Genomic DNA, 24,454 nt, shown 5'->3' on the forward strand with positions numbered 1-24,454 from the left:
GATCGCCCTATTAAACATGGATTTAACTGGTGACAAAAAAGTATAATGACACAAATTAGTATAATACATACTTTTTCCCTTTACATTTTAACATAATACTGTGTGTACATTCATGACCAGTCAAATAAAATAATAATAAAAAATAAAATAAAAAAGACAGATAATTTTAAACAAAATAATAACATAATAAATATATTATAATATGTAATTATTTAAATATGTAATATATTATATAAAAGATTTTATAATATATATTTAAAATTAAATATTTTGGCACTATATTGCCAAAAGTATTGGGACACCCCTCCAAATCATTGAATTCAGGTGTTCCAATCACTTGTAAATGTATGTGATTTGTGGAATGAAAAGTATTCTAACTGGGTTTTTGTCACACAATGTTTCTTCTGTTTTCTCTGTCCGTGTTGTTGAGAATGTCGGCGCTGTTTCATCTTTTTTCGTTTTTAAACTAGTTTAAATCACCATGACATTTGTGTTTCTATCAGAGACCTCTGCGCAAAACCCAAACGCTTCTCACTGGATCTCACTGCGCTGTTTAGTGGTCATGTGATCGAGACCGGTCAGCGAGTAAACGCATTTGATCCTAGCTCGTGCTACGCTGTCTTTTGGGCCGAGCTAATAAATGGTCCATGTGGTGCGGTTCAAAAGCGCTGTTTCGTTTCACTTTTGCCACGTTTAAAGGGGACCTATAATGCCCCTTTTACAAGATGTAATATAAGTCTCTGGTGTCCCCAGAATGTGTCTGTGAAGTTTCAGCTCAAAATACCCCACAGATAATTTATTATAGCTTGTCAAATTTGCCCCTATTTGGGTGTGAGCTTTCCAGAAGAAGGCGGAGCTTTAACAGCTTGTGATTTGGTTGCTCAACAACAAAGCTGGAGAATCTCACGCAGCCTTAAGGTGTTCAGCCTTACATGGTTCAAACCGGAGTCATACGGAGCAGACAAGCAGCCCATAAAATGACGTCATGGTAACAACACTCTACTACAACAACTTTTCCTCTTCTCTAAAGCAGCCCAACATGGCCTTTGTTGCGTGTTCTCGGGGGCAGGGTTTATGTAAATTTTAGGGTTAGTGATGTCACTAACCCGGGAAGAAGCCCGTTGTAGTCCCTACCAGCTGTTTGTTGTAGTCCTTAAACAGAGAAATATTTAAAAGAAAATACCTTCCTTTGTATTGAACTTTGAGCAGACGTTGTTTTTGCTCTAACAGCAACATTACACACTAACTAAAGTTAAAAAAGTGAAATCATAATCAACAATTCACGGTTCACGGTTTACTGCTATACCTGGCCTAAAATCTAGTACTGTCACCTTGTGTTGACTTTACCCTAACTGCATTATTTATGAATTATGTGTGGCTGGCCACATATAATGTATTTTAATAGACAAGCTGCGGGCCAATTTATAATTCATCCCCGGGCCGTAATTGGCCCGTGGGCCGGACTTTGGACACCCCTGAGTACAGTAGCGGTTTCAGAGACTTGAACAGGGCACTCACCACCAGGCTTTTGTAGTAGCATGTTTTTAACTGGCCTCAGCTGTTTTCTAAGACAGTGTTAATTTATTATGACAGTGTCAAAGTGAACAACTGTAGTCAAAGTTACTGAAATCTCTTGAACACACACTCTAACACACATACCAGTCTACTGAAATACTGCAAACCTGAATGAATTGCACAAAATACCGACGCAGAGGGGCTGATGGAGAACAATGCACAGATGATGACCCTTCAGGGAAAGAGACAGCTGCACTGGAGCCAGAGCGAGAGTCTGTGTTTGGTCTCGAGAGATACACAAGTCATGAAAGTTCTTAACTGTACATACACTCTTCAAGCTATGACACAGTCAAATGTGGTAAGATCAACTCTGAGTGATGAAAAGTGCCATGAAACACACAAACGCGCGCACACACACAGAGAAAGAGAGAGAGAATGTTAAAATGGGTCACATGAGTAGTCACATTTTTGCTCAATCTTTTGAGATGATTTGAGATAATTTTACATGAAAACATACTGTAACTTTCAGAACTCAAAACTTCCACCAAAGTTCAGGGCATTTATTGAAACTAAGCTGTAAAAAATGGCTTGTTTTGAACCTAACTTTCAGCAGCACAACCATCATTATACTGTAGATGGACTTCATACGGGGGAATTTTTTTAAAAATGAGATGATATGATCTTGTTACTCTTCAGGACTCACTAACTTAGCATAATAATAGTAAAATTTTCTTTCTTTACATTTTAACATAATACTATGTGTAAACTCAAGACTAATTAAAAAAATATATATTATTTTTCTTTGAGGACAGTAAAACTAAAAAACAGCAAAAATGGCTAATTTTCAGCAGCACAAATGACCCATGTATTTCTATGTCAGAAAGATGGTGAAATATGGTCATGAAAAACTAAATTATGACTTAAGACCTAGGATTTAAGAAACGAGGAATGATACAATCTGTAAATTTATCAAAATTGTATATACTGTATAAAATATCATCATTAATTAGATTAAAAATAAAATATTTCATCTTGTCTGTTTTGATAGAAAAAAACACTGACTTTGTGGAGAAAAATCAAAATCATTCTGAAAATTAAAAATTAAATTATAAAGTAAATGTCATTAATTATATTTCTAAAGTAAAACAAGTTAGATTTGAACAGATCTCTCTAGAGCTGATGTAGCTTTCCAGCTTTTAGATGAATATTAATCCAATGACATGTTCTGACATTATTAAACATGCACATGCTTTCTGAGTTTTCCAGTTTCCGGGTTTTCAGACTGTTCCAGTCTGCTTCAATGGCCCTCACTAGACATATTATGTCATTAAGGCACAGACAGTCGCCACACTCTTACCCAGTCTCACCCTTGGGCAAACACAGAATGGCAGTGGCCGCCACATGCCTGCTCACTCAACCTTGAGAGATTGTGGCTCATGTCACTGTCTCTTAGACCTGTTCTGTGAGTGACTATGCTGGGGAGACACCCGCTGTCATCCAGGGGTGAGGGAGCATTTGGGCCCAGACAGATTCAGGCCGTGGCATAGGTTATACAACACTCCCTCCTTAGGGTGTCCTGAGTGCCCTAAAATGAACTCCAATGCCATTTTCAAGTTCACTAGATGATTCATCACTATAAAGTCTACTGGACTCACAAAGACTAGATAGTGACAAACTTAGAAAGTGATGACGATTTAATTGCTAATTTTCAGTGTTATCAGTGTTATTGCTTAAAAGGGGTAACAATCTACATTTCTGTTGTATTTCATTATTAAGTTACATAAGTCAAGATTTTTTCATCAAAAACAGTCAAAAAAAAAAAAAAAAAGTTTTACATGATTTATCTATTTGATAAAAACAATTTTATCTATTCATTCTCTGACCTTAAGAATTAATTAATTTGGAATAAAATGAACTTTTTTGCTACTGTACTTTTAACTTTTGAAGACAATATGAAATCAAATTTTATACACTGCATTTAATAAACATCATTGTTAAAAAAATCTAAATCTGTTTTGATGAAAAAGCAACTCCACTAATATTATAAATTGACTTCATTGGGAGAAAATATTTTAAAATGAGATAAAAATCATACAACCTCAATAGGAATGTAATCAAAATATTTCTTAAAATATGTAACAACCACTTTTCCCAATCCAATCATTCCCCGATCAAGCCCCATCCATTTTTCCTCATTTAATATTGTCAAAGTTTTCACTTCAAAAGTATAAGAAAAACTGTTCTTGTCCTCATCAAAAAAACTTTTAGATTATGTTTCACACATAATTTTTCTCAAGAACTGAAATCTTACACACTGTCTCTAAGGCATATAAGACAAACTCAATAGACAAACTCAATTACTTCAATGTCCTTCCTTACAGTTTATCACTGCAGTCTCCCTAACCTCACAATCTCCCACTCCTCTGGCTGACGAGATCCTTTTCTCTGCACTGCTGCACTCTGCCACAAGCCAGACATAAACATGTCACTCCGGCACACAGCCTACACCCTGCTCATTACAGCAAGCTTGCATGAAATGACCTAAAAACACAAGGGGTGTTTACATCAAGAGCCTGTCCCCATCGTCCCGACTGAACTCTATTCATCCTGGAAAACAAACCTCCTACAAGACCAGTGTGTCCTAGACATAAAAGGAAAACAACCTTGGTGCATGGGTGTCTATGTAATAATGTGTGTATTGAAGTTTCTATAATCCCAGAATGCAGCACAAGGCTATATAGCATACAATCCAATAATTCTAAAAAAATTTGTATTAGAACAGTCTCTTCAGCATTTGAGATGTTGAAATAGAGATGTAGAAATAATAGATAGTCAGACAAATAACTTATTCTTTAGTACTGGGGTAAAACCTGATGGTTATATGACAGTGTTAAAAATATAATATTTTTAAATTTAAGCATAAAAAAATAACTTCACACTATTGTTTATTCATTAATTTTACTGACAGCCAAAATATATTAATTTAATTACACAGTTTTGGTCTGATGACAGGTCATGTGAGTCATAATGTAATGTCATAATTCTTTTGACAAAATAAAAAGAATGTCAAATGAAATTATTTGTGTTAAGAGCATTCTTGTGCAAAAAATAATAATAATAAATAAATAATATGATGTAAAGTTTTGGAACATGATTTGCTCCATGTCATAAGAACAAGTGCTATATTACCTTCCAGTCAGGCAAAGAAACAGTCGATCTAAGACGAGTGAAACAGCTATTATGTGCAGCCATTAGCATGCACACAGTGAATACATGCGAATGAGTGCGAGACACAGTAAAGCACACTTGAAAGGACAGTGTGCCCACAGGGGACAGAATTGACCCTGAAGGAGCATAACAACGGCAAGAAAGACAGATGAGGAAGGGAAAAAAGTGGATAGTTGGCTATTATCCTCAGTTGAGGTGAAATCAAGACGAATCGTGAGCATTTGGACTTGCCTGGCCCCCCTTGGGCTGGTACTTGATGTTGTCAGTGGAACCGATCTTGGATCTGACGTTCTTGAGGTCAGGCAGCGGCTGGTTAATGACACGCAGCTGTTTGGGTGTAGTCGCTGGGGATTTTGGAGGTGTGCGGATGATGGCCACTTTCTTCTCCTGTGACAGCAGGCTGAGGGATTTGGGGGTGCCCGGAGTGCGGGGGGTTCCCGGAGTACGGCAGGAGTAGCTGGGAGGGGTTCCAGGGGTGATGGCCGTGGACCCGGGGGTGCGGGGTGTGGAGGTGCCACTGCGGGCCGAGCGGGACCGACCAGACTCTGTGCCTTCAGTTGAAACAGAACTTAATTAACAGTTTAAAAGCTAGGATTTAGGAAGTGCAAAATCAGCAAACGTATGTAGAGATGACTCACATTTTTCACATTTACTCACATAAAACATACAGTGGAGTCTAAAGTCCACTAGTGAGAATGCTCCTATTTGACTTTTTCCTAATTTAAAACAGCAGATATGATACTGAGACCTGTTTTCAGAGAATATATGTTTAATATATACTAATATACAGTAAGATTTTTTTTTTGTATTAATTTTACTTAGCAAGGATGCATAAAACTAATTAAAAGTGACAGAAAAGACATTTATAAACTTACAAAAATGCAATGTTTTCAACATTGATAATAGAAAGTAATGTGTCTTGAACTCCAAATCAATGTTTTAGAATGATTTCTGAAGGATCATGCGATACTGAATGCTGAAAATACAGCATTGCCATGAATAAATTATATTTTAATATATGTATTCAAATAAAAATATAAAAAACAGTTATTTTAAATTGTAATAATATTTCCCACTTACTGTGGTTGAGGTTTTCACTTGATTATTATAAATAAACAAGTTAAAAACAAAGGAAAGCTAAGTTTATGAAACAAGCCTTAATATAGTAATATTTGCAATGTTGCTTCTCAAGTACATTTTTAGATCTTTTTACTGGAAAAGTAAAATAATACTAGTCAGAAGTCATTTCTTTGCATAGTGGACTTTTTTGGACCCCGCATGATGATGACAATAATAGATATTACATTGTATTATTGATGTTACGTTTTATATAAAAGTCATAAAGTATAAAAAAATATTTATTGGACTTTAAATGCCACAAACACATGAGGACAAATGTTCATACACATATGCATAACTGAAAAAAGTAAGTTATACACAAAAATAAAATAAATAAATAAATAATGTAATGTAATGTAAAATAATGTAAACAGTGCCTATGAAAATTATTCAACTTTTTGGATTAGAGTACATACATAGATGAGTGGTAAACATTGTAGTTCAATTTCTGTAAAAAAATGTGCTATTGGGGTGAATAACTTTTAATGGCACTGTATTTTTATGGTGACTGTATCCTTGCACAGGACAGCAGGTATGAAAGACTGACAATAAACAGGGTGAAACAGTAGGGATGATACTCTATACCTGTCATACTATGAGACCTGCCTGTCCTGTGCTCTGCTTTGACTTCAGTACGGAATGCTACAGGAGCAGGGGAAGAAAGAGTGTGAGTGTATAGAGAATATGAGTTTAAGAAAGTCTGTAGATACTGAAGCAGAGATTGAAGATGTGTCCTAAAAAAGATCCATATGTATCCGAAAAGCTTTAAGGAAGCAATTCAGATTCTTCAGGCAACTCACAAGAGTTTAGATTAGTGCTTTATTCATCAATTCTTGCAACGCATACGGGCTTTTTGTGAAATAAAAACCATGCAATACTAATTAGATGTCTTGTATTCATTTTGATTGTAGTAAGCAATGTGTATAATCAAAATAAGCTTTTATTAAGTTTGATCAATGTCAAATATTTTTACATATGTGGTTGTACTTAAAGAAATTAAGATGTATAATAAAGATTCTCAACTACAGGTTATTTATGCTTTTATATGCACATTACTCTGGCTTTAGAAGTGCTGTGTTATAGATGGCAGGATGTGCATTAAACAACTGGTTTTGCAGAAACAAAAAAAATATATATATGTATATCACTATAAAACACTTTCTTTACTTTGTAATGAATTTAATTATTATAACAGTATTGCTTAACAGATCATTAAAGCCGCAGAACTGCCCAATATCCTCACTAAAATCTCCAAGTCTAAAAGAACCTGGAAGAGGGGTTGCTTTTGTGCATTGTCATGGTAATTTGTCTCATACCTCTGATTCAAGCAAAAGGGGAAAAGGGGAAGGAAACTGAGAGGAAAATATAGAGATAGAAACAATAAAAAAAAACAGCAATCTCTATAGGTACAAGAGAATGCCTCCTACATGTGGGCCTGCGTGGTGCTGTGGACCCAGAACTGGTAATGGAAGTGGAACTCTCCTCGTGCTCAGCCATGTGTGAGCGACGGGTTAGTATGGATGCTGGCCGTGGCAGGGACGACCTCTTCTCTGGGCTCCGAGAACCACCATCCTGAGGACAGAATCATTAATCTTGTTGGAATCATGGTAAACTTAAAGCAATAGAAAGAATATTCTATCATCATAACTCTTTATCTGCAAATTAAAAACACTTAAACAATTCTGTTTACTGTTTTCCTTTTGTGTTCCACAGAAGAAAGTCATAGAGGTCTGGAACAACTTGAGGTGAGAAAATCATTTATTTTCACTTTTAGGTTAACAAATTCTAGGATGCCGTTTTTTCTGGAAAGTTACAAGTTTGTAATGTTATGCAGAAGCAAAGAGTCATTTGAACCATCTCGCTCCCTGCTTACCTTTACAACATATATATTTAGCGATACTTGTGGGCCCGCTGAAGAAGGACGGGGCTCATAAAGATCTGCCTCAACCAACGGGCCCCTTTTATTGGAGGAGCTGGCGGAGTTCGGCCGGGCCGGCAACAAAGCCTCTGCCCGAATTTTAGAGGTAGGGATCTTTGTTAGTGTTGTGGGATTGGAGGTCTATGATGAGAGGAACACGGACAGATGAGCGATTCATGCACAGTGAAAATGAAAAAAAAAACGTGACCAGAAAATGATATAAAATTCAGCAAGAAAGAATGTTTACAAAAATGAAATGAGCAACATCTGACCACACGTTTGGGGATTCAGGGGCATTTATCAGAATGCATAACCACTCATGCATTAAAAAATGAGCAAACACAATAAAAAAAGAAAACATGTCTAGTTTCTCTGAATGTAGTGTTAGTACATGGGCCATTACACTGCTTGAGGGGGCACAATGTATCACTTTAAGGTTAAAGGAAATAAGAGAAAAAGGTCATGCAAACTTGTAAAACAAACACAATGCAGAAATGAGATGTGATACAGACAATACAAAGAGTGTAACGAGTGGAAACTGTACAGAGGCCTTAAAATGCAGCTCTGTCACATTCTATTAGCTCTGTTTACAAGCTGTGTGCACTATTCATAACTGAATTGAGAATGCTTATTAAAGTCCATGTTCAGTCTACAAAATTACAAACAAACTACAAAATTAAAAAGAGGACTTTTGGTATGTTTGTGTAAAAGCCAAACTATGATTTGTCTTTCATAATTAATAATTTCTATTATATTTTTGAGTATTTGAGCTGATCTCTAGTATACAGACTCGACTATTTACTGACAACCTGTTAAGCAAATTTTACACTTATATTGGGAACATTATATTTGTATAAAATTGAAATCCTTACAGACACCCGATCTCTGGAGTGCCTGGCCACACTGAAGGGCAGTCGACCATCTGCAGACACTGCAGAGAGAAAGAGAGAAAAATAGAGACTGAGAACGATGAAGAGAAATGCATACTGTGACCATGACCACTGATAAATATCCTCTTTAATAATCATAAAGCATTCTGAACATTACACACAAGCAAACACACTGCAAATGTAATCTTGTATTCAAAAGCAGCCATGTGTACTTGAAATTTCAGTCCAATTTTTAAAAAAAAGCATTTTTATGCTTTTTTTACTTGTATCATAAAGCAGAAATGTCTAATGTCACAGGTTGATCAAACAGATAGTGCAGCCCTAAAACGGTTTGGGCTGGTCAACTAGAGATATGTCCTGAAAGTGCTACAGAACCCAAGTGTTTAACTTATCAAGCAAATCAACCTACAAATGGCTGACTTGCAGTTCTCTCAGAAAATTATCTGAGATGTAAGTTTTAAATGCTCAAGTCAAGGTATTTCTAATTGGGCTATTTAGGGTTAAATATGAAATGGGTTGTTACTCACAACTGAATATTTTGTATCTACTGGAAAGCTGTGCCCTGAAACAACTTGGCACAGCATAACAGAGAATTTGAAAATGAATTGTATTACATAAGAGGCTTTTCAGTAAAGTCTAATTGGGGCATTGCAGCAATGTATCAGATGTCTACCATAAATTCGAGCACAATTCCCAGAAAGCTAACAGTGGAACTTTATTATAGCACAGTAAGTTCCTTGCCTCCAGACAGATGGAGGCCATTTCTTTTAACCAACCGCCCAGAACTCACTCAAACCACCAGTTGCCTGGCAACCAATGCAATTGGTCCCTGAATGTTGTATAATACAACAGAATAGGAACATTACAAAAGGAGAGGAAATAGTGATTACTGTACGCTTTACCTCATAAATTGTCTAACACATTTAAGTCAGAAGGACATCCTTTAAAATTAACCCACAGACACACATGCATAACATTCAATAAGCAGCACCGCTTTGAAAAGAAAACAAAGTGTGAATAAGCATAGAAACTGAAAGAATACATGCAGTCAACAAAATGAAAGGTCAAACTGTAAGAAAATGAAAACATTATAAACAAAACAATTGAATAAAACACCAGTGAGCCTCATTACAAACACTGCATGTACATAAAACTTACCTAATACAATCTTATATATAAAATACATAAAAAGAAAAACAAATAAAACAACAGACAAGCATCACTCTTAAAACAACATGCCAATGCCCATGTTTGCCAGCCACATTGCAAAACAGCTCCTTGTGACAGAGATCACCTGTGGGTTTCCGTTTAACACACGCGTGATGTTGGGTAGGTCTAGGGTGCCTTACGGTAGTCTTTAAAACACTCTTCCGGGAAGGAGAGCACGTCTGAATATCAGATTTTTTTGTGAGCTCAGCCTTCTTAATCACAGCTACAAGAGGGAGACACAGAATCAAGGACAGTCACAGTACAATTCAGGACAATAAGAGATACAGTCACTCCCCTTAAAAGATCAATTAATCTTTTATTAAAAGACTAATTTAACATAGATGTCATGGGGGTGGGGGGAAATAAGAAAAAGTCAAAGAAACTGTGATTGGCTGAAGCAGGAGAAATGAAAAAAAAAATCATAATAATGTAATTCATGAAAAATAACAAAAAATGCATGCACTTTTTAAGTTTAGTTAAATCTGACCCTCTGTTTTCTTCAAATAATATAATAAAAAATCTTACATTTGTTTTACATTTGATACATGACATCTATCCAAAGTGAAAATAAACATTAAGATTTAAACATTTAATTTGTTGAAAAACATGTGGAGGGCTATAGGAAACACTATAATGGAAAAAATAAATACAGAATATATAGGGGGATGGGGGGGTGAGGTAGTCACAGAAAAAAACAATGTCACTCCTCCAACAAAAACCTTTTTTCTTCTTCATCTCATCCTTCTGGATGGGTACCGGCTCCTTGCGGACAGGTTTACGTTCAGGGGTGGTGATTCGTCCTTTTGTCCTGCCGCCTTTAGCCCTCTGTTTGACTGGTTTCTCTGCGGATGGTTTCTTGACAGGGCTCATCACTCTGGGTAGAGGCTCAATTTTCTCCGTAGCCATGCTCTTATCATCATCTACAGAGTACATGAGGTGAAACAGGCAAGCTACTCTTATACCAGGCTGTAAACATGCATTTACTTGAAATCCAACATGGCCTCACAGAAATAATAAAATGACCAATTTTATTGCTGTATACTGGCAAGCCAGCTAATTTGCCTAACAAGATAGACAACAAGTTAACTTAGACAATTCTGAAAGGTTTTGTCATTTGCTGAGCAAATTTCATGCAAAACAGATATTTAAAAAAAAAAAAAAAAAAAAAAATATCACACCTTGAGTGTCCACCCAGGAGCTGTCTAAGATGGAGTCATCAATGGTAGTTTCATCTTTGTAGTCGTCATAGCTTTGAGTTGGGGCCTCACTTTCTGGCACTTCTATTTCTTTAGCTGGACATACAGAAGGCTCAACAGGCTCTGGAACATCTACAACTTCCTCCAAACTGGGAACCTCCATCTCTACTTCCTGTGCCATTTCCACAGACTCCTCCTCCTCTTCCTCCTCTTGGAGGAGCTGTGGAGGTTCCTCTTCAGACGGAGCTGAGAAACGTACACTGTGTCCAGAGACTTCACTCTCATCGATGGTCTGCACCACCGGTTATAAAATCATCTTCTACTGTCACTACTGACTCAATTGCAGCTCGAGGCTCAACAGTGTCTTCTGCAGCTTTGGCCCCTTCCAAAACTTCATCAACTCGAGGCTCAACAGTGTCTTCTGCAGCTTTGGCCCCTTCCAAAACTTCGTCAGCTCGAGGCTCAACAGTGTCTTCTGCAGCTTTGGCCCCTTCCAAGACTTCGTCAGCTCGAGGCTCAACAGTGTCTTCTGCAGCTTTAGCCCCTTCCAAGACTTCGTCAGCTCGAGGCTCAACAGTGTCTTCTGCAGCTTTGGCCCCTTCCAAGACTTTGTCAGCTCGAGGCTCAACAGTGTCTTCTGCAGCTTTGGCCCCTTCCAAGACTTCGTCAGCTCGAGGCTCAACAGTGTCTTCTGCAACTTTGGCCCCTTCCAGAACTTCGTCAGCTCGAGGCTCAACACTGTCTTCTGCAGCTTTGGCCCCTTCCAAAACTTTGTCATCTTCCACTTCTTCTTTTTCAACCACTTTAACCTCCTCTTTTTCGACCACAACCTCAACTGGCTCAGTTTTATCTACCACTGGCTTTTCATCCAAGCTTAGAGTTGGCTTTGGTTCTGGCATAACCTCTTCAGGTTCCTGAGCAAGCTCTACCTCTTCCTCTACTTCTTGTGTCTTTATGGCGTCAACAGAACCCTCATCTGTCTTTGAAGGAGATGGCTGAGGTTTCTCTTCTGCAACTTTCTCTTTGAGGGGCTCCACTAAGTCTTTCTGCTTTACCTCCTGTTCAGAAGGTCTTTCCTCTCTAAAATATTTCTCAAAAGACCCAACTGGAGATAATCTATTAGGATCTGTTTTGAGAGCCTCTTTCTTACCTGGTGATCTAGTTTTTTCAGCCTCGCCAACATGTATTTTCTCCTCATCGGTGGCACTTTCTACCGAAGATGCTGGAGATGGTCTGATGGGCCGAGCAATTCTGTCCTTTGCAACTCCAGTGAGCTGGTACACATCCTCAGCATCCACCTCCTCATAAGCTTCCTGGTGCACAAGGTCTGGTTTATTCTTAACCTTCTCCCTGAGTTCCTGGAGCTCCCGTTCCTCCTCTACACTCAGAGGCCGGTCCTCCATCTCCAATTTGCGAATTTGTCTCTCATAGTCAGCTATTTCAGCTTCGGTTTCAGCTGCAAGTTTAGTATCAGCATCAAGATCAGGCTTTCCTTCCTCAAGAGTAACCGTCACCTTCGGTGTGATAAATGTTTCAGCTTGTTTGTCTAACTGTCCTTTCTCATTATCAGGTAAACTTGGACTCTTGATTTCTTCCAGAGGTTCAGTCTTCAAAAGATCAGACTCATCTTGCTTAGTCTCTGTAGAAGGTTTTTCAGAAGGTGCACTTTCATTTTCAACAGATTCTTCATTCCTTGACTTTTCTTTTGCTAGTTCTGCCTGTGGTTTAACAACCTCTGTTGCTTTCAGCTCTTCAGTCGATAGACACTCCTGTTTTTCTAATGCAGCAAGACCAGTTTCCTTCTCCTCTGATATCACAGTGTTGAAGATTTGAGGAGAACACTCCATTGGACTGTGCACATCTGCAGGGGATGGCATGGGACCAGAGTATTCACTAAAGACACAATATCCTTGCTCCTCCAGCTGCATTTCTCTCTTTGTAGTCATCTGGCCCTGGTCACCTTTGAACAAATGTGCAAAAGAATCACTCACCAGAGAAGTCATGTCCATTGGGACAGACTTCCTCCTCATAATCTCTTGTTCTGTGTTGTCAGACGTCAACCTTGATCGAGTACCTGCCAGGTCCAGCATTTCAGGCAGGTCTGGGGCCATGATGGTGCCGTTTTTGTAACAGCACTTAGCTTGGACAGGTGATTCTGGAGACTCTGTCTGTGGACTTGTCTTTACATCAGTAATTGTTGCTTGGGGAGGTGAAGATGATGGAGTCGTGACAGAGGGAGTTGTCTCCAAGATCAGTGGCGGAAACTGAGGGATATTCTCCACTGAGGGAGTTGTGACAGGAAGGTAATCAGCAGATTCATCAAGGCTCCCGCTAGTATGAGACATGATGTCAGTGGCCAATGGAGAGAAGTTTCTGGGACGCCCTTGGGCATCGCTATGATCCACTGCCCCAATGGTGATATTCAAAGAGTAACTTCGTTGCTCTAGAGCCAGTTTTCCAGGAGACAGTCTGCAGTCATCTCTTCTGTCTGCTGGTGAAGTGGAGTGTAGTGTGTCTGCACTACTTTTTGGAAGATCTGGCTGGACTTCCAAAGAGTGTGTTTGAGCCAAAGTGCTGTAACTGATTTCAGGAAGTGGCAGGTCACCAACAGAGTCCTTTTGTTCTTCTGATGTAGTACTCAGCTCATAATACCCTTCTCCTTGAGACCCACCAGCATCCGTCTTAATTGTAGTGGTCTCAAAATAAGCAGACATGCCAGATTTGTCCTTCAAGTCCCCCTCTGTTGCTGTTTTTTCCATTTGTTTGTCTTGAATCTGCCCTGGTTTGACCTCATGGATATTGCTGGAGTCACATGTTTCGGTTGAAGGCTGTTTCACAGCACCACTTTGTACAACAGGCTTTTCAGTTGGTTCTTTGGCATGACCCTGGTAACTTGGAGGCATTTCAAAATCCTCCATGGGGCATGTTCGCGCAAAGGGGCTTTCTGGCATATCTGCATCTCTGGCAAGGCTCTGGTAAGATGGGAGTTCATCATCTAGATGCATTGCAGAATCAGTGAAGTCCATGCCAATGGGATCTGTCCTCTCGCTGTCTGGCCTCTCTGCTTCCATCTTCACAGCTGAAAGCAAATCTCAAGTAGTCTGCATTGTATTGCATTATTAATAATTCAAAGTACAATATGTTTGCCAGGCCAACCACCACACAGACAGCCAAAGCTCTTGGTAAAATGAACTTCCATTTTCAAATAGCAGCAGCTGATGAGACACACATACCAATTCAGTGATGGTGTGATGGCATGGATATGACAGGACCAGCATGCAGACCCAGAACATTTAATGTTGCGTGGATGATGTCCAGAAAATGAGGATGAAATATCCAAGGAGGTGGTCCGAACACGATACTGACGTCAGTACACCAGCAGCAAGATGGAATAGCTGATCTAAAAACTTCTGCCAAATACATATTCAGAGATTATGGAAAATGCACTGTGGGTCTAATTTTCATAAGATTATCAAATATTGGTGAAATCTAAAAGACAACAACGTGAAAGGTACTGTTTAATGAGGCTAATTTTTAAGCATTAAATAGGTATAAATTACACTTATACATGTGACTGACTGTAACTGTCTTAAAATGCCACTCATGAAATAGTACATTGTTTTTCACTATTCAAAATTGTTCTGCATTTCCTGTTGTATATGTAAACCATGTGAAAATGACAATGCTTTGAAAAAACAAAACAAAATGAGAATTAACAAATAAAATTTAAATCAACAAGCTTGGCTTTTCAAATGCCTTTGAAAATGAAGCATAACATAATATCACAATATCACAAAAACATAGGATTCTCATAGAATCCCACATGTAAAAACAGGTGTTTTTTTGGCGCATGCAGCAAAAATCACCCACAAACTGGCAATGTAGCTGGCAAATAAAAATTAACTAAGCAATGGAAAACAAAATATGAAAGAGGTCGACCTGGCAGCAGTAGCATCAATATAGAAATAAGCAGTAAGTTTAGAAAAGCTTCATCAGATAGCTAGCAGATGGTAGCTGCTCTGGGAAAAGCATTTTAATAGAAAGACAATGACAGACAGACAAACAGCTCTGGCCACAGAAGCTGGTCACCATCAAGCCTGTGTTGCCTTGCAGCATCAGCAGATAGAGGAGATATTCGAGCCATCCACCCACATTCCTTTAGAAAGCTCTCACGATGCTTTCACTTTGCTTTTTTTTGTGAAGGGAGAAAGAAACATGCAGGTTGTGAGAAGGATGGACACACCTTCTGCAGGGCTTTCTTGCCCCCCTGCCCCCTTAGATCTCCCATTAGGGGCCTCGTCAGCAGCAGTAGCTGCCTGTGTGTGAACCTCAGCCTGCAGGCCAGGCAGAGCCTGGGCCTCGCCTATGACCTCTGCCCGCTCTAGGAGCTCAGATGGGGATTCCTGCTCAGGCTCCTCCCCACTCCACTGCTCCTCCTCCTCCTCTTCCTCTAGAGCTGCTGCTGTTGCTGCGGCTTCTGAAGTCTCCTCCTCTTCCTCCTCCGCAGCTGAGAGACTCTCTATGGTCTCCTCTTCTTCATAAAGAAGGAGACAAGTGGAAACATCAAGACTATAGACAACACAGACTTGGGTTACTTAAAAGGTGGGACACTTTCAGCTCTATCAGTTATGCCATTTAAGAATTTAGCAGTATGAATGCATTTTCTCTGACCTTGAGTATATTAAGTGGTAGTAGATAAAGGTGAATAAAGAAGATATCCATGCACTCCATCAAACAAGATTCTTATTAAAGCGAGATGTTCTTCCTTACCTGCCTCATTATTTACTGCTTTATGCTTTATACCTACAGCCAATAATAGCATTATGATATTTAACAGAAAATCAATCTTGTGATATTCCTTAATCAGTTTTTCAGCTAATTAGCAATAAGGGTTCCCTACAGTCTGAAAAAAATTCAAAATTAAAAAAAAAAAAAAAAAAAAAAATCTAAACCACCAGATTATTCTTTTCCAAATATGTACCTCTCAGTTACATTATCAATGTTCATTTCAAAAGTTTATGACAAATACTCTATATCAGCTCCTTCATTTGTTCAATTTTATCCTTGAACATGAAAAATAACTTGCACACAGCACACTAGCACACAACGCTGTGTGCATCTGCATTGTCTCTCACAACTGAGACACAATGAAATGCACGGCACCATAATAATGCCGGTCAGGGAGTTATTGAGATGTCAGAATGAATGTGAAAATGGAGATGCAGAATTCTTCTCAGAACAAAGCTTAAGATGTAATTCATTTTCAGACAGAGAGAGAGAGAGAGAGAGAAAAAGAGAAAGGGAGATAAGGACTGCAACAGTCTCTGCTGGGAGCCAGGCTAGATATGGCGACACAGACCACACCAGGTCATATCTCAGCAGGATGCTGCAGTGGAAGGAGAGAGAAAAGAGAGAGTATAGGAAAGAGAGAGAAAAAGGGAGAGGAGGACAAATTGGCAGCAAACTCAATGTCAAACGCAGAAAGTTCTAAGGGATTTAATGATTCTAATTCCACTTAATGATCCAGTTAATGCATTATTTTAGTACTTTTGAGGAAGCAACACAACCAGGCCCAGCGACAAGGGGGGGCTCTTTGGCGGGGGGGGGGGTGATGATCTGAATGATTATTATTATAATTAGGCTACTTTTAGTATTAAATTAATATTACAATTCATTTGCCCCACAATAATTTCATAGCACATCACCGTATAACCAAGGCACTGTGATGTGAAAAGATGTTAGATTAGCTTACTATTTAAAAAACAACTTGTTTAACACAAAATACTTCTCTTTTCTTTTTTTTTTTTTCATTTTGTATGGGCCACAAGACAAAATTAAGAAAATAAATAAAGACAGTTATATAAAGTTATCAGAACATGTTGAAGTAGATTCAGCTCTCATCGTCTCAATATTCGCCGTTAATGCAGCGTCAGATGTCAAAAGCTCAGTCAGTTTTTACTTTCACTTTCTGTAGTGACTGGGGTTTGAGACTTCTTCACTGGCATAACTCTAGCGCAAAGTTTGCATATTGCTTGTGTGATATCCACTGGCTCACATTCACGTTTTAAAATGGAATATTTCCAATATTGCGGTGTGTCATTTTTCTTTATTAACAAATGCTCGCAAAATGATGGACAATGATTCACGGTTTCACGCACGTCATATCTCTTGATAATAAAATCAAGTAGATTATTAAATAAATTAGTAAATAAACAAGTGGGCCAAATTGCCTAAATTGACACACACACCCGTCCCCCAACAGTAAGCCCCCCCGAGAATTATAAAAGCCCCCCACGTCGTGTGTCCTGGCGCTGGGACTGAACACAACCTTTAACTCAGCGTTATTGTTATTGTTAACTAAAGCTAAACATATTAATACAAATAAAAATAAAATAAAATATATTTATATAAAAATATGTGTATTAAACTACAAGATTAATTATTTCAACTTAAAAAACTAGAAATGTTAGAAATGTTGCCTTCACAACTAACTGAAATAAATTTAAGTATTAAAGTTACTAAAATTGAAACTGATATAAACTGAAAGCTAAATAGAAATGATAATAAAAATGTCTAAAGCACATAAAAAAGTAAAATTAAAATCAACAAAAAAAAGCTAATTAAAAATTGGTAAAGTGTTTAATAATTTGAATTCATTTTCAAAATATAAAAGTTCATTCAAATGAATAAATACTGTAAATAATACTAAAACAGCACTGCTTTAACTGCACATTGTCATACGAGTCCGTAATCTCACAAACAAAAATTATGCATTACTCATTAACAGTTCCTCTTGAACTTTTGACCAATTCATTAAAATGATTTGCTTTGAACACTGTAAACCCAGATAAGTTCTACTAACTCAAAACATTTGAGGCAACTGATCGCCTCTATTTTCTTGTTTGCAAACTTAAATATCATCAGTAAGCATAGCTAGTTTTTTTTAATAACTTTAAATTACAAATAAACATTAATTTAAATCAAAATATATATTTAGTGTTTTTTTTGTTCATCTTAATTTAATGCAACTCAAAGTTTTAAGTACACTGTAAACCTGAATAAGCTGGCAAAACTCAAAAAAATTCAGTTGCCTCAAAATTTTTAAGCAGAACAGCAGAACTGGCAGATTTTTATTTTGTACTCTTAACTTGAAATGTTTGAGTACACTCATACATTTAACTTAAAATTATCATGTAACCCCAATGCAAACATTTTTATTAGTGTAAAATTAGCTAGCTATAACAAGCTAATTCAGAAAATGCTAACTTGCTAATTTGTTAACTTGTTAACAATAGCATGGTATAGCACTTGCAATATAAAGCATTAAACATGCACCACTTGTCACCATGATGGTAACTCTCCAAAAACCAACATTAACAGAAACTCTTCTAAATTAGCATAACAAAACATTAATCACTACTAAATCTCCCACTTAACATTAATCTTGCACAAAAAACATTATATAACACTTAATTTTAGCATTTACTCTCCCTTTCGAGTGCCATGGGCAAAGTATGCTGGGAAATAGAAATCCCAGCCCAGTTTCAGTTAAACTTAAGTTTGTCTAAATTAAAAGAAATACGTTCATAAAACTCAAAACAATGAAACAGTTCAGTTTACTTAAAATATATCAGTTCTGTGAACTTGAAAGAATTAGACCAGTCTGCAACATTATTATAAACAACTGAATACTTGCATATTTTTGTAGCTATCGAAAAAAAATGCATGTATTTGGACTTGAATTGACCTGCTGTCGAATCCAACTGCCCTGTGAACGTCTGGGTATCTGTGTGGAGGGAAAGCGTCTGAGTGCACGTTCAGCGACGACGTCACATTTTGGTAAAAAAAAAAAAAAAAAAAAACGCCACTAGAGGGCGTATGTTTGACATTAAAATATTTGATTACGGTTGAATCTATTTTTTCAAGTTCCCTGAACTCTAAACTTTAGTGGAGTTGTAAAAACTCAAAAAATATTTAGTGTTAACTTAAATTTCTAATAGATGTTTAATGAACTCAAAAATAATAGTTAGTTAAACTTTTTGGCACATTTTGAGTAAAAGGTACTTTCCATTATAAGTTGGTTATACTGTTTGGGTTTACAGTGTCACACGGTGGTGAATCCGACTGCACTGGTTGCAACAGAGTGTGTGTTATCAGTTTATTGTCTTGTGTTATTTTGCACACAGATTTTCTCATCACATTTGATTCAGATTGCAAGCTCACAGCTTAGCTAAAATGAAGCAATGTAGCTGTTTAGAAACCACTGAAAACAGCTGAAAAACATTTAGCTGCAGTATTGTCTAAGTTCTTGATTCCCAAACCTAGTTAAATTGTAAACAACCCACAGTGAGTCATTTTGGCGCTGAAAGCGATTAACCCTTCTTCACTGATGCAATAAGGTCAGAGATGCTTGTGTGTGTGTGGGCCACCATGTGAAGAGCTGAAAGTCATCCTGTGATCTACAGCATGTGTACATCAGCAGGTTGGAGAAATGTGAGGGGCCTGTTGAGACGCATGGGTACGTTTTTGGGCCTGATGAGGGACAATCAAAAAATACAAATGAACAGACAGGCTAACATACGGGCGGACAGATGCGGAGACAAGAAGACGGCAAACAGGCAAAGGAGAAAATGTGCACAGCATGCACAAATGTCCTGCTGATGCTGCAAGTCATTTGGATTTCATTTTCAGAGTCAGTGATTTTCCTCCTTTAACTGAGCACTACATAGCAGCAGGGATTTTGCCTAAAAACACAAGCGATCGTGCTTTTTTACTGCACGGCACAAAAGTTGCACAAAATCCAAATGACTTGCAATGAACAAGGTACAAAAACAGATACCACCCCCACAAGACACGCTTCGGTCAGGGTGAGCACGACACAACGGAGACAAAAGACAGGAAGAGGCGGACCAGAGAGAGAGAGCGAAAGCAAAAGAGAGAGGGGTGTTGATGTGGAGCTGAAGAAAGAAGTGGAAGGAAAGAGAGAGGAAAAGGAGGAAGAGGGGAGGAGAGAATGGCAGAGAGGAACCATGCGAAGGTTCACCTTCGATCTGTCTAAACGCGGCGGCCTGCCCTGGGGGGCGAGAGCCAGAGCGCGTCCACTCTGGGCTGAATAAAGGGTGCTCATAGTATTCCTCGTCAGAGTGGTAGGGGTCATCCTCAGGCACAGACACTGAGATGGAGGGGGCGAGGAACTTGCACCTCTCGCGAGAATTTTGGAAGCGGCGGAGAGGACCTGCTTCCTCCTCATCCCCTACATCTACAAATAGACACAAGGAAAAGAACTGCAGGGAAATCTGGACAAAGAGACAGACAAAGAGACAGAGAGGAAAAGAAAGGAAGCTAGAAAAGGTGTAGCAAGTAAGGGAGAAGTTGAAAGAGAGAGAGTAAAAAGAAGGCAGATCAAGAAAGAAGGAGAGAGAAAATAAAGGAAAAGGGAAAAGCTAAAAAAAAGTGAGAAATAAAACAAGAAAGGAGTATGTGTAATGTGTACGAAAAACAGAAAAGACACACACACACACACACAACACAAACACACAGTGTCGAGAAACACAAATTGTGACCGTAGTGGCGCTATGCCATAACCAGAGTCTGAACATCTTGGATGACATTTATGTTTGTCCAAACTGAGGAAAGTCTAAAGATGATGAAACTGTATCATTCTTTAGAGTCTGCTTAAAGTCAACATGAAACGTCATATACAACCCATTTTATTTTTGTAACGTGAAATATTTATGAGTGAAACATTAGTAGATAAAAAAGGCCTGGTAAAGGGTCAACGAGTGATTGGTTTATATTAGGTATGCCTATATATTCAAATTCGACAAGTCGATAATTATTTTTATCTTTTAGCCAATAACCGATAAATGGCTGATATTAAAATTCTATAATATATTGCATAAATATATAACAAAACTAAAATAAATAGTATTGATTTTAAATAAATTTAATGTTGTTGTATTTAGGTTTATCACCTTCACAGCACAATAAAATTAATAAAATTCAACCTAAAGAAAAAAAGATTAAACAATTTTGGATATACATAACTCCAAAAAAGATTCTTTAATTGTACTTGTGATCAAAATTGTAAATAAATTTAATAAAATGTAATGTTACAAGTGAATTTAATTTTAACTTTAAATGAGCATTAAATGACAAAAAAGCATACCTGTAAAAATAGGTGGAAATGAGCATGCACAAATAAATATTCAGTTACAGCCATTAAGTATCCAATATGGACCCAAACCTATAAATTATATAAAATATCAGTAATATTAGGCAATAACTGATGATGAGGATTTATCATAGAAAGTAATAATTTAATTATTTAGAATAAAGTGCACCAATGATTTGCACACAATAATAAAAGGAACATGCGCTAAAGAGTCAATTTTGATTTCATGTTAACTTTAAGTATCTGCTTAATGACTGCATTTGGCGTAGCTTCTCCTTAAGGTTGTTAGTGATTGTGTTAATGACATTAATGTTTAATTCAGTAGCTTCAGAGAGCGATCTGAGCATGGCATTGACCTACCACAGGCAGTAGAGACAGACACAGTCAAAACGACGAACGAGCACAAGCCCACAACATCAACAGCACCTACAATACAACATGCAAATCCAAAGACAGGGACGCACAGAGGAACTGAGAGAGGTTTGGAGCAATCAACAGATCTCTAAAGGAAGGCTTTGGAGAGAGGATGAGCAGGCAATCTGAATGCCACATGGTTTCAGCAGCAGCCTGGAAACATCAGCTGCAGGTGAGACAGTGCAGCATTCAGTTCAAGGTTTAAGGCTTTCATGCAGGGCAGAGTCAAGATCCATGGTTCGGCGGGGTGTAAGGAGGGGTTGGGTTTGATTGGTTAGGAGGACTAGAAAGGGGTGGGGTCACTTTGGTGTGGGGTTTTGATCAAGATAAACTCCCGGAGTTAGCAATTATGAAGATGAGGCCATGTTTAAGAGCTGAAGATGCTGGATGAGGAAGAGGAGATCGACTTGAATGATGTCAACAAAGGAGGCAAAGTTGTTCCTGCAAACACAACTCCATCAATCTTTGGACCAGCCCCACATAACAGCGGAGCGTGGGCATCTGTAGGGCACTGTGAGAGGGTTGAAATCAGTCTGGAAGGGGTGGGACTAGCAGGCGTCCCCAAATAGAACACCCTCATTCAAGCCAGGGTCAGAGGGTGACTAGAATACTCATGGGAAAAAAAAGTGTTCAAGTTCTTTCATTGTGTTTCTCACCTCACCTCTCTCCATACACACATGAAGCATGACCCTACCTTGATCCAAAGGCCCAAAATGTTCTGCTGCTGGGGACGGAGGAGGTGAAGGCGGCAGGTTTGCAGAGTCCTCCACTGTAAATAACAAAAGAAGAGATCAAGACAATGTTCAAGATCAGATCAACACATTTATAATTTGGGCGTCCCATTTTGGCTCTGTTCCAAAATCTAGTAACCTGCCTACAGGGGAAGAATTTTAAGGCAATCTCAGTGAGAAAAATCCATCCAAGATGGTGGGCAAAGCAAGAGACATGTTGATTAAAAATATAATGTATAACATTTACATTCATAACGAGATAAATAATAATACTGAGATAAATAATAATACTGAGAAGTATGGAAAAATTGTTTTATTTAATTAAAAACTTAAATTTTACCCAATATGCATAAGTTCCATGTATTTTTATGCTTACTAGAGTATAACTCTATAAAAATCAAATTGTGAGTCAAGACTCCTGGGCATTCCAGATTAGTCACATTCTTTTCCAACTCATTTGCAAAGAAATTATTACGTTAATTCAGTAAGGATGCATTAAATTGATCAAAAGTTACAGTAAAAGACATTTATAATGTTACAAAATATTTTATTTTAAATAAATACTAAATGTATCATGGTGTCCACAAAAATACTAGGTAGCACAACTGTTTTCAACACTGATAATAATAATAAATGTTTCTTGAGCATCAAATCAGCATATTAGAATGGTTTCTGAAGAATCATGTGACACTGAAGACTGGAGAAATGGCTGCTGAAAATTTCGCTTTTCCATCACAGGAATAAATTACATCTTATACTATTTTAAAACAGGAAATAAGAGACTTCTTTCAAAAACATTAAAAAATCTTATCGACCACAAACTTTTGAATTGTAGTATAGGTACAGTAGAAAGGCAACTCACTAGGTTTTGGAACGGAGCCTACAAAATTGAGAATTTATATTCATTTATTTATTGCCTTTTAATGGAAAATAGTAAAGAGCGACAAGAAACGATACAATGGATACAAAATACATGGAGGGAACAAGATCAGGAAATGCAAGCCAGCTCTGGTGTGACATTTTTTAATCTTAAGGATGCAAAATTTCTTTAAATGTCCAAACAAGAAAAATAAACCCTGTGAAACCCAGTGGGTATGTTTTAACAAGGAAAAATAGAGCAATGAAGGGATAAAAATGTAATTAGCTTATATTAGCTTATAACGGGACAACAAGGAGCAAAGAGTTTAACAATATATTTGATTGTAAAATTTACCCCCAAAGATATAAAAGCAGGGTCGTGTGTATGTGCATATGTGAGTTTCTAAGGATATGCTGAGAAGGGAGAAGTCTGTGCTCAGGTTTGGTATGAAGAACGCTTTGCTGTCGCTAATCCTTTGAGCTCTTCTGACAGACCGACTCAACATCAAGCGCGTTAGTGCAGAAGTTATCTAATTTTGCTGACTAATTCCGGCACAGCAAGTGGAAACTATAGAGCTATAGAGCTATAGATTTTATTATTTTTTTCCCCTTTTCTTTTGAAGTCTGACAATGAAGCATCTAAAGATTTGGACTGCATTTGTAATAGAAAAAAAAAGGATGACCGCAAATTATCAAACCTGTAAATTATCTAAATTCATGTGTGCCATTTATATGCAATACATTTTTACTATATCAGCTTACTAGAGAAGTGAATAATTATCAAATTATCACATTCAGTTCTTCCTTACTCACATACATATCAAATAACAACTTTAAGTTACAACAATGAGTTTACATACATTCACAACCTTTAATGTCACCATCATACTGCATTGTCCTCATAAAGTCACTGTCAAAACACTGAAACTGATGTAACAGTAGCAACATACACTCAAGAAGGAACTTTCAAAACCAAAAAAGCTCAGATAAAACCACGTCACAAAAGGCATGCAGCACGACCACAGAAACCAGGAAAAAAATGTCCACCACTTTTACAACGATGCTAGCAAGCTATTGAAGACAGAGAGGGCTCAGGGCTCACCCTCACACTGACCCTCTCTGCCCTATATTGGTACACACACACATACACAGATAGCCAGGGGCGGATGGGTAAAGAAACCAAGCAGAAAGGAGCTGGGACA

General features: G+C 37.8%; 1 protein-coding gene across 1 annotated transcript in view; it reads right to left on the bottom strand.

Moving 5' to 3' along the window:
• map2 (microtubule-associated protein 2) overlaps positions 1 to 24,454 on the bottom strand; it is a 114,222-nt gene that overhangs the window by 7,093 nt on the left and 82,675 nt on the right. The window contains 10 exon segments of the mRNA XM_051905741.1: positions 4,975 to 5,294; positions 7,290 to 7,434; positions 8,653 to 8,711; positions 9,965 to 10,102; positions 10,599 to 10,799; positions 11,058 to 11,376; positions 11,378 to 14,154; positions 15,319 to 15,609; positions 20,119 to 20,334; positions 22,358 to 22,432. Coding sequence (XP_051761701.1) covers positions 4,975 to 5,294; positions 7,290 to 7,434; positions 8,653 to 8,711; positions 9,965 to 10,102; positions 10,599 to 10,799; positions 11,058 to 11,376; positions 11,378 to 14,154; positions 15,319 to 15,609; positions 20,119 to 20,334; positions 22,358 to 22,432 — 4,541 coding nt within the window.

The sequence above is a fragment of the Ctenopharyngodon idella genome, chromosome 9 (assembly GCF_019924925.1).
Source record: "Ctenopharyngodon idella isolate HZGC_01 chromosome 9, HZGC01, whole genome shotgun sequence".
Classification (NCBI taxonomy): Eukaryota; Metazoa; Chordata; class Actinopteri; order Cypriniformes; family Xenocyprididae; genus Ctenopharyngodon; species Ctenopharyngodon idella.